Genomic DNA, 12,500 nt, shown 5'->3' with positions numbered 1-12,500 from the left:
GTTATGGTGTTTGTTTACTCACTTGTTTGTACATTCTTCTGTTTACCTTTTCTGCGTCCAAAACGTCTGACATTGTACTGTAATTCATTAGACATTGTTTTCGTGATCTACGAAGATTCCACGTCCCTTTCCCCTTCGAGAAACCAACCGTTTCCTCCAAGTTTCTCTGACCTGAAACCCTTTGCCCCGAGCCAACGGTTAAGAATCCTCGGCTCTCCGGTAAATAGTATCCCTTATAAGTATATCAGTAAACCAAGATGCTAAAAGCAAATCATCCAATTTCCATAACTGTGTCGCTCCATGCTTCTCTATCTCTCTCTCTCTCTCTCTCTCTCTCTCTCTCTCTCTCTCTCTCTCTCTCTCTCTCTCTCTCTCTCTCTCTCTCTCTCTCTCTCTCTCTCCCTCTCTCTCTGATATTAATTCAACTTACCGCTGTGTGGCGTTGCTGTGTATGGCGCCAGCTTGCACCGCAGAGCGCTGTGTGACAGGGTGGACAAGGGTCGTGGATCGTCGTGTGTGGCTGTGGAAGAACACAAAACATTAGTAAATGTTAAAAGAAAAAGACGAATGTATTCATAAATTGATATACAGATGCATGCACAGATACTCATGGCATACTAGGTATGGCATATAAGCTGGAACAACTAACCCTGTTTCTAGTCACAATTTGGACAATCTTACAAGTTAGAGTTGTATTTTTTTTTTTTTTTTTTTTTTTTTTTTTTTTTTTGTCAGGCGTACTAATCATCTCCCCTGGCGTATCTACCAGAGCCCTTGATCTTTGGGAGACTGAAAACACAGAGGCCCAAACCTTTAACAACTAGGGCTACTGAACCAATATTCTAGCTTAAACGGGCGTAAATTTTTTCTATCCCACTACGAACATGCAGGACACCAGTCCAAGCTAGCTGGAATTAACAATCTCAGCAACTAAATGCAAGGGGTACCAATAACTCCGAAAAATATTTTTTATGGATTTCGATCATTTCAAATGTACAAATAATAGCGGAGTGGGGGGGGGGGGGAGGAATCGGGAGGATTGGTAACACTGGCTGGACTCGACTGAGGATCTGTGATTTTAATATTAATATATATAATGAAAAGGGGACCTCGTACCCATCATGGGAGGGGGGAAGGGGGAGGGGGAGGAGGGAAGGGGGTGCGTAAATAGTTACTAGTAGTGGGGGGGGGCTTCTAGAACGTAAAATAGGAGTTTCTCCAAATGCATAACGAACTGAACGATCAAATGTGTGGAAACACATATTTATAATTATTGTTCTTCTTTGAGTTAATGGGGGAAATTCTCTGTGTACGAAACTAAACAATCAAGTAGGCAGAAACACATGTTAATACATTTTTTCTTCTCGTTTTAGTTATTGAACGACAAAGAAAATATAAACAGTAACTGAATAATGTTATAAAAACACAACTTTTGTTTTATCGTAAGAAAAAAATAAGATGACAAGCTACAACTGAAGATATACGCCTAATAATGCAACTACAAGACTGGTGGTATTTATCTTGACTGCCACATTGCGATTGTATTCATAGAGGTATTCAAGTGGGCTAAGGGCTATGACAAGGGTGATGCAGGCAAGGTAATCATATTAAGACAGCAGTTCAGGACTCGTAGTAATGGAGCTAAATTGGACATTTTTAGGTTTGTAAAGGAAATAGGCACGAATTGGCTTACCAACAGAGTGGATAACGAATGGAATAGGTTTAGTAACCACATAGTGAACGTTGAAACAATTGGTTGTTTTTAAGAGAAGATGAAATAACTTTATGGATAAGGGACATGAAACTACCTAGTGAAGGCCTTATGGTCTCTTGCAGTCTCCTTCATTCTTATGTTCTTATGTGCATGGCACGCCCTCTGTACCAAAGAGGTTGTAGCCAACGTCGTAGCGGGTGGGAGTACTTTTATTTTTATTCTAGTTGCCGCCAGGCGATTTTATTAAAATACCTGACACCCTGTCGCCTGGCAAACAGAGCAACAAACTCCCCTCAGTCTAGATGACTTCAGGTGATTTAAATCAACAGAGTAACGTCCTTCAGAGACAAGGGGGTAAAAGGGGTTAAGCATCTAGACTGTTATATACAATAGACTAGTCTTTCTCTCTCTCTCTCTCTCGCTCTCTCTGTGCGTGTGTGTGTGTGTGTGTGTGTGTGTGTGTGTGTGTGTGTGTGTGTGTGTGTGTGTGTGTGTGTGTGTGTATGTGCGTGTGTGTGTTAGTCTAAAGACTACCACACCATCCAGCCTCACTCAAGCCATCACACTTCACCGGAGCACTGTCGTTGTCCATTACAAACGGACCTCTATAAGCAAGTGTGTAATACTGTTAACACCTAGACCTGATCCATGATATATCAGAATTACACAGCTTCTTGCGCTGCTAACCGTTAAATATATATGCTTCTTTATACAGACGTTGTTTCATAACAAAAAGGATATTTTTTGTACAAATTTAATGATACAATAATAACGAAATATATATCAATAAAGGTCTGTGATGTCATATGACAGGTTCAGGTGTTCTCGAGAGCACATGCATGTACTGTGAAAGACGAAACTATCTTCCTAGGTTTGTCCGAAAATGGACTAAACATAGCGAAACTCTATGAGAACTGACTAGCCGTCTCTAGCCGAGTCTCATAATTTTTCGTCATGTTTCATTTACCTTCGGACAAACCTGGTAAGCTCATTTTGTCTTACACTGTACATGTTTCCAAACAAATCCTCAATAGCCATTGGAAACAGCGCGAACAATTATTGGAGAGGAACCCAATTACGAAGCTGGTAAGAGGGTTAACTAAATGCTTGTGAGCGGGTTAATTAACTGGCAAGCGACCCACATGCCCATAACACAGAAAATGAGGACAAACCTCGTTATCACTACCTCATTTATCCTGTGAAATTTCATTCTATTCATTCCCGGAAGATCATATGTAACAAAGGTAGGTAGAGAGGTAGGTAGGTAGGTAGGTAGGTAGGTACGTAGGTATGTAGGTAGGTAAAGGTGTAGGTGTAGATGCGTGTGTGTGTGTGTGTGTGTGTGTGTGTGTGTGTGTGTGTGTGTGTGTGTGTGTGTGTGTGTGTGTGTGTGTGTGTGTGTGTTTTTCTGATAAAGGAGTTCGCTATGATGATGGTTGTAGTGATGGTGGTGGCGATGGTGTTGTTATTGGTAGTGAACTCTGACTGTTTGTGATGATACTTGTGGTGGTGCTGAAGGCGATGGAGTATTCTGACAAGTAATGGTTTTTAATGGAGGTAACACTGCTGGTAACATTGGTGGTGGTGGTGTTGGTGATCGGTGGTGGACGTGAAGGAGATTTTATTCAGATAATGGTGTTCCTGTGCAGAAGAATGGTGGACATCTTTTCATTCCAGCGCTTTCATCAGGCCTACACAGTAGTGTCGCCATCTTGGCATCAGCCTGCGATGACGTCACTGTCTGTGGCGTCAGAGTCTGTGGCATCAGCCGATGTTCGGCCATCCTAAACTGCAACATCTTCTTGGGCCGATCAACAAAACACTCTTTCCTGGTATTAAATACCCAGTCGGCAGGTTCCCTCTTCTGTATCCTCAGCAATGACGAAATGCTGCCATTTTGTTTCACTGATTTATATGGGTCATTTGACGACAGCACAGCCTGACTATCGCTGATGCAGCAACTCCGTTTATTTTAACTTGGCAGAGATTCAATCCTCTTTTCCATCATTCCTTTCTTCACGTTAATATTTTTCTGCCAAGCTTATTCCCTCGACAACTGATTTCATATCTATTCTCAAATTAATTACATTAACTTTCTGTGACAGCCTATCACAGAAATATTACATACAGTAGGTCCTCTTCAGGGTCAATATTCCCAAATGAGACGGTTTTGATTATTCGGTTTGGCCTTGTAAACTTCCCTCAATCAGGATGTTGGGACGATGTCTCTTTACAGAGGACTTAGTAGCATGGAATTTAATGAGCCATGCCCTTGGTCCAACTCACTGGTGGCGGAGTTCAAACTGCCATCATTTCGACCTCCGCCGTAAGTAGCGACGCTCTAACCAGCTCGGCAATCGAGCATCTAGTTGAGACACACTTGACAAATGTCTAACATTAGGGTTATGGAAACTACATGATAGGGAGACTATTAATTACTTAAGTACAAAGTTTAAAATGGTGAAAAGGAAAATTATGAAATATTTACATTTATTAAGTTCTAGCAATTGCAGTCCAATTAGTTAATAGTACAAGTCTATAGCCATCGTAGTTATCCCAGACAAAAAAAAAATAATAATAATAATAATGATAAACAAACTAAATAAAAAACTATTTTGACCAATCACGATTTCCTTTAGATCAGTGTGCGTCATTTGAAGGCAATTGTGATTGGTCTGGGAAGAAATAGGGCGTGGCTTGTTTCGCCTGAGATCACTGCGGTGACTTGGGTAATCTAAAGGAAGAAAATTCATAATATATTTACAACAAATCAAAAGTTCTAACTACATTACCGATAACTATCCTGGCCCTGATACCACATACATGATCAACCTTTACATAAAACATTATCTACACATATTTTCTAACAAGAACACATTATGATCTGTTTTACTAGTATCGGAATTTGCATAAGCAGTCCTTCATTCTTTCACTATGTTTTGGTAGTTATATTCATTGTCTTCATTACTAGTGCAGATTTCGTTACTACAGCCGACCATGTTCCAGAATGATGTAAAAATATATATACATATTTTTTCTACCTTATCTATGGCTACGTCGCAAGAACAGACGAAATCCAGAAGCCAGCGTCAATGCTCTTCTGACTGCAAAGTTCAAACATACAACTACAGGTACGCTAAATTGACCCTTACGAAAGTGAAGTGTCACAAAAACTCTCATGTTTGACAGCCAATGTAAAGCCTGTGGCCAAGAAAATCATCATCACCATAGATGGTGTCATAGTGCAACGGTTATAGAGAATGTATGATAACACTAACACTATGTTCAGATCTTCTATGGGGTGAAAATCAATCTTACCCAAGACCAGGCTCAAGGTCTTCTATTGGTTAAAACACAGCGTGGACTATGTCTCACGAGAAATATAGAGAAGAAAACATTGACTTGTTCGTTATTGTGCATTGCCAACATGACTCTCAAGAGTTCGATGTTTGTCTTGACCACAAGACTATCGAGCATAGACGCTTTCGCACAAATACCATCCTAACTAGGTGATATTACCCAGACCATCATTTTTTTTTCTCTGTTACTGGTGACATGCTTCCCCGCGATGTAGTATCGTGGCATTAGTGCTAGACTGTACACAAGTTATCAAGGTTATGGTATCCTTAGTACAAATGTCCGTAGTTGTTTTTCAGATGACAAAGAAGATTTCACCTTCGCAGAGTTTTGTCTCCATCGTCATCGTCTTCGTCACTGTCGTCGTCGTCGTCTATCCATCGAAGGCTGGCGGTCATAATTTTGGGAGACGTTTCAACGACAACTGGGATCGCCACGTAAGAGTCTCTTGATGGACTGGTGCCACCTGAGGGTGAAGCAACACTACTTTTACGATGGAGGTCGCCCTTCACAATAGAGGCGAACTTTTCAAGAGGAATTTTCGTGATACTTGATGAGGAACAACACTTTTTGATGGGGGAGTCAGGCGTCAAGGACTTGGCGAGACTGGTAGAAGGCGAAGTTGGACTCTCCAAGGACGGGATGATCCCCGATGATGCCAGCAGAAGACTTCGTGTCCCCATTCTTATCGAGGTTCTTTTACTGACACTCTGGGACCTGGTCACAGGACACGTCTCGCCTTGTTGCCCGGACTCAGACCATTTACGGAGGTTACTGGTGGATGGTTGGTTTGATGCAGCCATCGGGTCTGAAGGAGCGATGGAATTACGTTTCTGTATTTGAAGGTGGTCTGGCGAGACGTCGCGCTCGTGAAGACCATGTATGGAAAGTCCGCTTACGGCATCGGGAGCGTTTCCTGCAATAGTATCTTTTGTATTCGTGGCAGAACTAACAGAGGGAGTCCTAGTAGTTATAGCAGTACCCGAGGCCACACGTTCTGATGCACTGAGACTTTTGGCGGCAGATGGACTAATGGAAATTGAAGTAGTGGAGTCCGTAGGATTTGATATACTAGATGGATTGTTGATTATGTTTTTGGAGATACTGGAAGTCAAGCTTACGGATTCACCAGCTACACTGCCCAGGGTTGTGGTAGTAGGTTCTGTAGAGGTGTTTGAGGTAGTAGTAGTGGTGGTAGAGGTAGTTCTGCCCACAGATGAGGTATTAACGGGGCTGTTTGGCAAAGTGGAGCTATTAGTGGGATTGTTGGAAACACTTTTATTGTAAACTATGTGTGTTTTGTCGTCAGAGTTGATGACAGCTGTATACGAAGTGGTGGTGAGCGTAGTGGTGATGCCTTTGCGTTCTGTTGCATCATTGTGAGCGGCGGTGACCACCGATGTGTTGTCACGGGGCACTGTGGTTGTGGTTGTAGTTGTTGTGTTGATAGCGGTGACAGGGGCATAAATACTGGTAATATGGGTAAAGATGTGAGCATGGACGTTGTATGACTTGCAGGGTTCCCTGCTGTGACCTGATTTTTCGGTGGCGTTGCTGCTGACACTGCAGCGCGAATTTTCCGTGATGTTCTTGGTACTCAAAGATTCTTCTGTGACACTGTTGGTGGCATCGCTCGGCTTCTCTGTAGCGATGCTGGTGTTGAGTGATTTTTCCGAAGGGTTTGCACTCCGTGATCTCTCAATGGGAATGTTGCTGGCACTGCATGACCTCTCTATGCTACTGCCAGCACCCCCAGACTTGTTATTAGGATCATTGTAGGGGTTCCGCGATACTTTTCTGTTGCTTTTGGGACTTCCAAATTTCTCAGCGACATTATAATCAGGGTTCCGAGACTGCTTCTTGTTGCTGACACTCTCAGAAGTTTCAGTTGCATTGCTGCTATTGCCCCGTGACTTTCCTGTGATACTACCGGATATCTCAGACTTTTCAGTCGCGTTGTTGTTGTTGTTGGCGTTGTGTGACTTTTCCGTGGTGTTGGCACTCACAGAAATGTCTTTTCTGTTACTGCCGTCGAGCGACTTCCTCGCGATGTTGTAGCTCCTAGCGCTGGTGTCACTGTTGGTTGTAGAATTTGTTAAAGTCTTGTTCGTTTTATGATTCCTGGTATCAGTGAGACTATTCACTATCCTGCTGCTGTTGAAAATAACAAATCCATTTTCATGGCCACCGTTATTTTTGTTAATACTATTATTGTTATAATTGTTGTTGCTGTTATTGCAGGTACTGTTATTCCTGGGATTTTTATACTTGTTATTACTGATATTATTATTCAAGTGGTTACTGTCACTGCTGCTGTTATATTTGTTATTGATATTGTTATTGCAGAGGCATCCAATAGTCCTCCTACTACTGGTGTTAATGCAGCTGCATTCATTATAAGCGTTGCGCTCCGTCCTGCTGTTGTAGGAGACGCTCTTGCTGCCAAAACAGGAACAGGGGCTGTTGTTATCATTTGCGCACCATTCTGCACAGGTAGTAGGGCAGTTATTTCCGTTGGGCATTTCTTCAGGAAGAGCTATAGGAGGCTTCCCGCTGACCATTGTATTTTCCTTTATCGGTCGTTTCCTGTCAGTATTCCGGGAGACTTTAATGCCAGCTTCGTCATCGTCACCGTCATAGTCAACTTCGTTGGTGTGGTTGGTGGCGTTCTTATTTGCAACGAAAGCCTTCGGAGGAAGAGGAGGGGTGACTTCAGCCATAGCATCGGTATTTCTGGGGTGGCGGGAGGATACGGCATCTCCCCATCGCATGGGTATGTGAGTATGAAGAAAGTTGTGGGGCCTGGCGGGGTTGTCATGAGGTGCGGGGCGCTGGGATGGAATGGGATGCTGGGAGGAGATAGGACGCTGGAAAGGGATAGGACGTTGGGATGGGATGGGATGCTGGGGCGGGATGGGACGCTGGGAAGGAATAGGATGCTGGGAAGGAACGGGACGCTGGGAGGGGAGGGGATGCTGGGATGGAGCGGGATGACAACGGACGTTGGGACTTTGGGCTTGAGTCGATGTGTAAGAAGCACCGGGACGTTGAGGTGGGATCGAGTTAGGGCGCGGTTGGTTATCGCCGGACGGAATGGCACTTCGAGACGTCGAGGATGCGCATCCTAGGTTACTGTGGGAGAGTCCTATTCTGTCTGAAGAGCGCAAAGACTTCTGGGTTGAGGTCAAGTTTCGAGATGAAACAGAATTCTGGGACGGATAGCGATGAGGCACTTGTGAGGAACTTGTCCTGGGTTCGGTGTTCCGCGGTGGCCCGCGAACTGGAACAAAGTCTTGGGATACCGTGGTACTGCGAGGTGTGTTATATTTGCAGGGGATATTTGAGATATTTCGCTGAGTCGAGTTGTGAGCCGAGACTAGTTGACTTGGTGGAGTGGGCCTGTAATATTTTGGGGGGCTGTAATGACGAACTCGCGTGGGGGATGTGGGGTTGGGACTATTGTATGATGCAGGATTGAGTACATCCGATTTAGAACGCTGGACACGGTTGTGGGATTTATTAGCTGTGTGTACAAGGTTAGCGTCGTAGGGCACACCGCTACTGGAGCTATGTAATGGGTTCTGAGGCGGCCCCGGACCGATGTAAGGCAGGGAGCTGTGGGGTGTGTTGGAACTCCAATGCGAGGGAGTGGGGTTGGGAGGTTGATGTAGTTCGTAGTATGGAGGGAGACTTTGAAACTCGTTGGGTTCGGGGTGTGTGATAGGATTGTGGCACGCCTTGCAGTAATACTGAGGTGCTGCTTGGGGTGAAGAAGTCATCGGCGGACTGTTTTGGGGGGCTGGTTCCCGAGGCGGCATGGGGAAATCTAATGAGATTGGTTGCCGTGGTGGTACAGAGCTGTGGGGATAGGAAGGGCGTCCGGTGTGAAGGGACCTGGGGGAAGCAGGGGTATTGGGGATAGTCGTATTAGAGACGGAGGTACATTCATGCACTGGACGCGCAGAAGAGTCATGGTGTGGAGGAACAGGCTTGTTCTCTGAGCTAAGTCTGCTCAAATTTTGACTCTGAGCCGAGATGGTTTGGGATGATACGGTGTTCCCGTCCGGTGGCGTGCAATTGTTGTTTTTCATCTTCTCCTTCTCTCCTTTCATCCTCTGTCTCCGTTCCCACATTTTCATCTCTTCCAGTTCTTTTCTTCTGATCCCTTCTCCCTTCCGATCCTTCGTTCCGCTCACGGTCTTTCTTCGATCTCCAGTTTTTACTTTGACTTCGGGGGACAACGAGAGCCTTTTCGTATATGTCTTACACTCTTCCATTTTCTGTTTGTCTCCAGCAGCCCATGAGAGCCTCTGCGAAGGCTTCCGTTCCTCCAAAGACCTCGCTCTCTGTTCGGTGGACCAGGAACACCTCTTATGGAGTTCTATCTTGTCTACATCATTACTGATGTCATCAACAGCAATCCATAAGCGTCGTCTTTGATCTTCCTTACCACCAGTCTCCTCCACAGCTTTCAGTCTTTCTTCCGATGTCCATCCTAATTTAATTTTTTGAGCTTCTTTCAGTTCGTGAATAAGCTGTTTCCTTTCTTCGGGAGAAATGGCTAATCGCTTTAAGTCGTACTCTGACATACCACAAATTTTCCTGGTTTCGGGTGCCCAGGAGAACCTTTTCTCGTCCTTCCTATCGTTCTCCTCCAAGCACTCAGGTGCCCAGGAATACCTTGTTTTAGGTTTCACTGTTACTTCATCTTTGGTCGTCGCCTCAACGTAGGAAAGCCGAACACGTGGTCTCCGGACGCAGTGAGGACTTTTGATAACTTCGCCGACACCACGATGTTCTCTTCTGTCAGCGTCTCTAGTCATAGTGATGTTCCTCTGGTCCCCTTTGATCACATCTTTCCTAATGTCCCTCTTAAGCTCCTGGGGTCTTTCAGTCCCCCGTTGACCTCGATCACATCTTCTCTCTATCCTCCGATCCCTCTCTTTACTGTTCCTCCTCCGAACTCTCCCGTCTTCCCTTCTTCCAACAACACTCGTTCCTTCTCTTCCTCGGCCAGAGTACCTGGGCGAAAGGGGACGCTCTCTATGATGAAGAACAAGACCTTCTAAGGCCCTTTGATCTGTCAAAGCCCTCCTCGAGTACTCCTCCGGGATGTTCTGGGCATTCGAACTTCGTCGTCGACTTCTACCTGAGCATAAGCAAGATGGTTTCGGTGACTCCGTGGCCCTGTCGGTGATGAGTGGATGGGCACCACCGATCACCATGGCCCGGCCCTTCCTGCTTCTGTCGCTCATGGTGCTGACGAAGTGCTGAACGACGATATCAGGAGGCGAAACTTGTCAGCTGCTTGTGGGGTGGATGAAGATGTACCTTGATGATTTCCCATGAAGTGAACCCCACGACTTCCCTGGAACTGCATCAATCTGGACGATGCAACCGCTATTCCTTCAGGTAAATCTTCTTTATTCTTTATTGGAGTGTCAGAAGTGTTCCGACTTGTAGATACTGTAGTTTTCTGCCAGTATCTTTTTAACAGACTTCCCGCCCATAACTGCAGCGGTATTAGATACTATGGGGGCTTACGGCATTTCAGGAGAGGTGCTCTGGACCACGTGTAAAGGTGACACAGATCCAGAACTTGAAGGCACTCGAACTGACCAACTTCGGGACTCTCGGTGAGAACTTTCGACCCTCAACCAAGGCGCCCCTCCAACTCCTACTTCGGTTTTCACTTCGTATCAGGTCCACATTATCTTGGCCATTTTTCCATACACCAATATATCTTGATTTTTCACTTGCTCTGCTCCACTTATGACAAATTATAATAACAGTTCTCTCCGAACCCTGATAAGAAAAAGCGCCCATTAATGATTGAGTTATGTGGGTACATATAAAAACTCAATATGCTGAACAAGGTTCTTGGGTGGTACATCATAAGTTCTCCACCCCAAAGAACTTCGATAACACTGCTCGAACTCTCGAGGTCCCAATAATGTCATGAAGGCACTGAGTATCTTCGTAAAAAAATAAAATAAAATAAAATAAAATAAAATAAAATAAAATAAGATAAATAAAATAAAATAGAACAAAACAAAACAAAATAAAATAAAATAAAATAAGATAAATAAAATAAAATAGAACAAAACAAAACAAAATAAAATAGGATACAATAAAACAAACTAAAATAAAATAAAATAAAATAAAATAGATAAAACAATATAAAATAATATAAAATGAAATCAAATAAAATAAAATAACATAAAATAGAACAAATAAAATAGATAAATAAATGAATAAATAAATTAATAAATAAAATCGTGTGCATTTCATGAACACGATCAGTTTATTAAGCAATGTCGTACATCTGGCAAGGTGGCAATTTGTTAGATGCGACATTATCGTGTAACGATTCAATTTCCTTGACCATTCCTTGAACAATATTCGCTATACTTTTTTATATTTTAACCAAAAACTTCAGTTATCTATTAACACACAAACTTTTTCAAGGACATTCCCGTTTTCTAATTAAGTGTAAATCATACCCATTGGTCCTTTCGACACACTGAGGAACTTTCGTATTTTCTGTTCCTGACAGCCACACCTATCATACTCTTGTCTCCTTTGCTGTATATTTTTTCTAATCATAATGAAATCATCCGACTTAGCCAGAATAAACCCACTAAGGGTCTACACCTATTGGCTCCGAAAGAGCTACGGTGACAGTTAAATCGAGCTAATCATGTCATACAACCCTGACCACGATGCGGGAAGACTGCCTCGATCCAGGGTGACGATAGCAGAAAGAGAGAAAGAGAGAGAGAGAGAGAGAGAGAGAGAGAGAGAGAGAGAGAGAGAGAGAGAGAGAGAGAGAGAGAGAGAGAGAGAGAGAGAGAGAGAGAGGTGGGGTGGGGTGGGGGTGGTGGATACTTAATTTAAAATAGGAGGATCCATCATAAGGGGAAGGTTAGGGGATTGCATAACGAGGAGGAGGAAGAGGAAAAGGACGAAGAAGAGGGCAAGAAGACAAGGAGGAAGAAAAGAGGAGGAGGAGGAGGAGGAGGAGGAGGAGGAGGAGGAGGAGGAACAGGAGGAGGAGGAACAGGAGGAGGAGGAACAGGAGGAGGAGGAGGAGGAGGAGGAAAGCGGCCAGCACAATCCAATTTCGGCGTGTCACGCTCATACTAAAAGGTGTCTACCCACCCACGCTCGAGTTTCTACTCGATCAAGTCGGCCTCGGCGGCGGAAGAGAAGGACAAAGAGCAGGAGGAGGAGGAGAAGGGAGGGGGGGGGCGGTTACGGATCGCAACTGGATTTGAGCACAACGAGTTCCCTTCCAGGATCAGTTTTCATAAAAAAAAAAATGAAGAGAGAGAGAGAGAGAGAGAGAGAGAGAGAGAGAGAGAGAGAGAGAGAGAGAGAGAGAGAGAGAGAGAGAGAGAGAGAGAGAGAGAGAGAGAGAGAGAGAGAG

General features: G+C 44.2%; 2 protein-coding genes across 14 annotated transcripts in view; both read right to left on the bottom strand.

The window, feature by feature from the left end:
- Positions 1 to 12,500, bottom strand: part of LOC143033881 (uncharacterized) — a 512,083-nt gene that overhangs the window by 287,769 nt on the left and 211,814 nt on the right. For all 13 annotated transcript variants that reach the window (XR_012967201.1, XR_012967200.1, XM_076199492.1 and 10 more), the window contains one exon: positions 431 to 520. Coding sequence is in view for 11 of the 13 variants with exons in the window: in XM_076199492.1 (XP_076055607.1) it covers positions 431 to 520 (90 nt within the window). In the remaining 2 variants the exon portion in view is untranslated. The remainder of the gene's footprint in view (positions 1 to 430; positions 521 to 12,500) is intronic.
- The window catches only part of LOC143033877 (uncharacterized), a 10,829-nt gene continuing 2,206 nt past the window's right edge, over positions 3,878 to 12,500 (bottom strand). Inside the window, exon 2 of the mRNA XM_076199481.1 lies at positions 3,878 to 10,876. Within this exon, the coding sequence (XP_076055596.1) occupies positions 5,386 to 10,326 (4,941 nt within the window). The 5' untranslated portion in view covers positions 10,327 to 10,876 and the 3' untranslated portion in view covers positions 3,878 to 5,385. The remainder of the gene's footprint in view (positions 10,877 to 12,500) is intronic.

The sequence above is a fragment of the Oratosquilla oratoria genome, chromosome 16 (assembly GCF_046742065.1).
Source record: "Oratosquilla oratoria isolate Oo_2021 chromosome 16, ASM4674206v1, whole genome shotgun sequence".
Taxonomy (NCBI): Eukaryota; Metazoa; Arthropoda; class Malacostraca; order Stomatopoda; family Squillidae; genus Oratosquilla; species Oratosquilla oratoria.
Note: the sequence above shows the minus strand (reverse complement) of the source record. Positions and strands in the feature narration are given on the sequence as shown.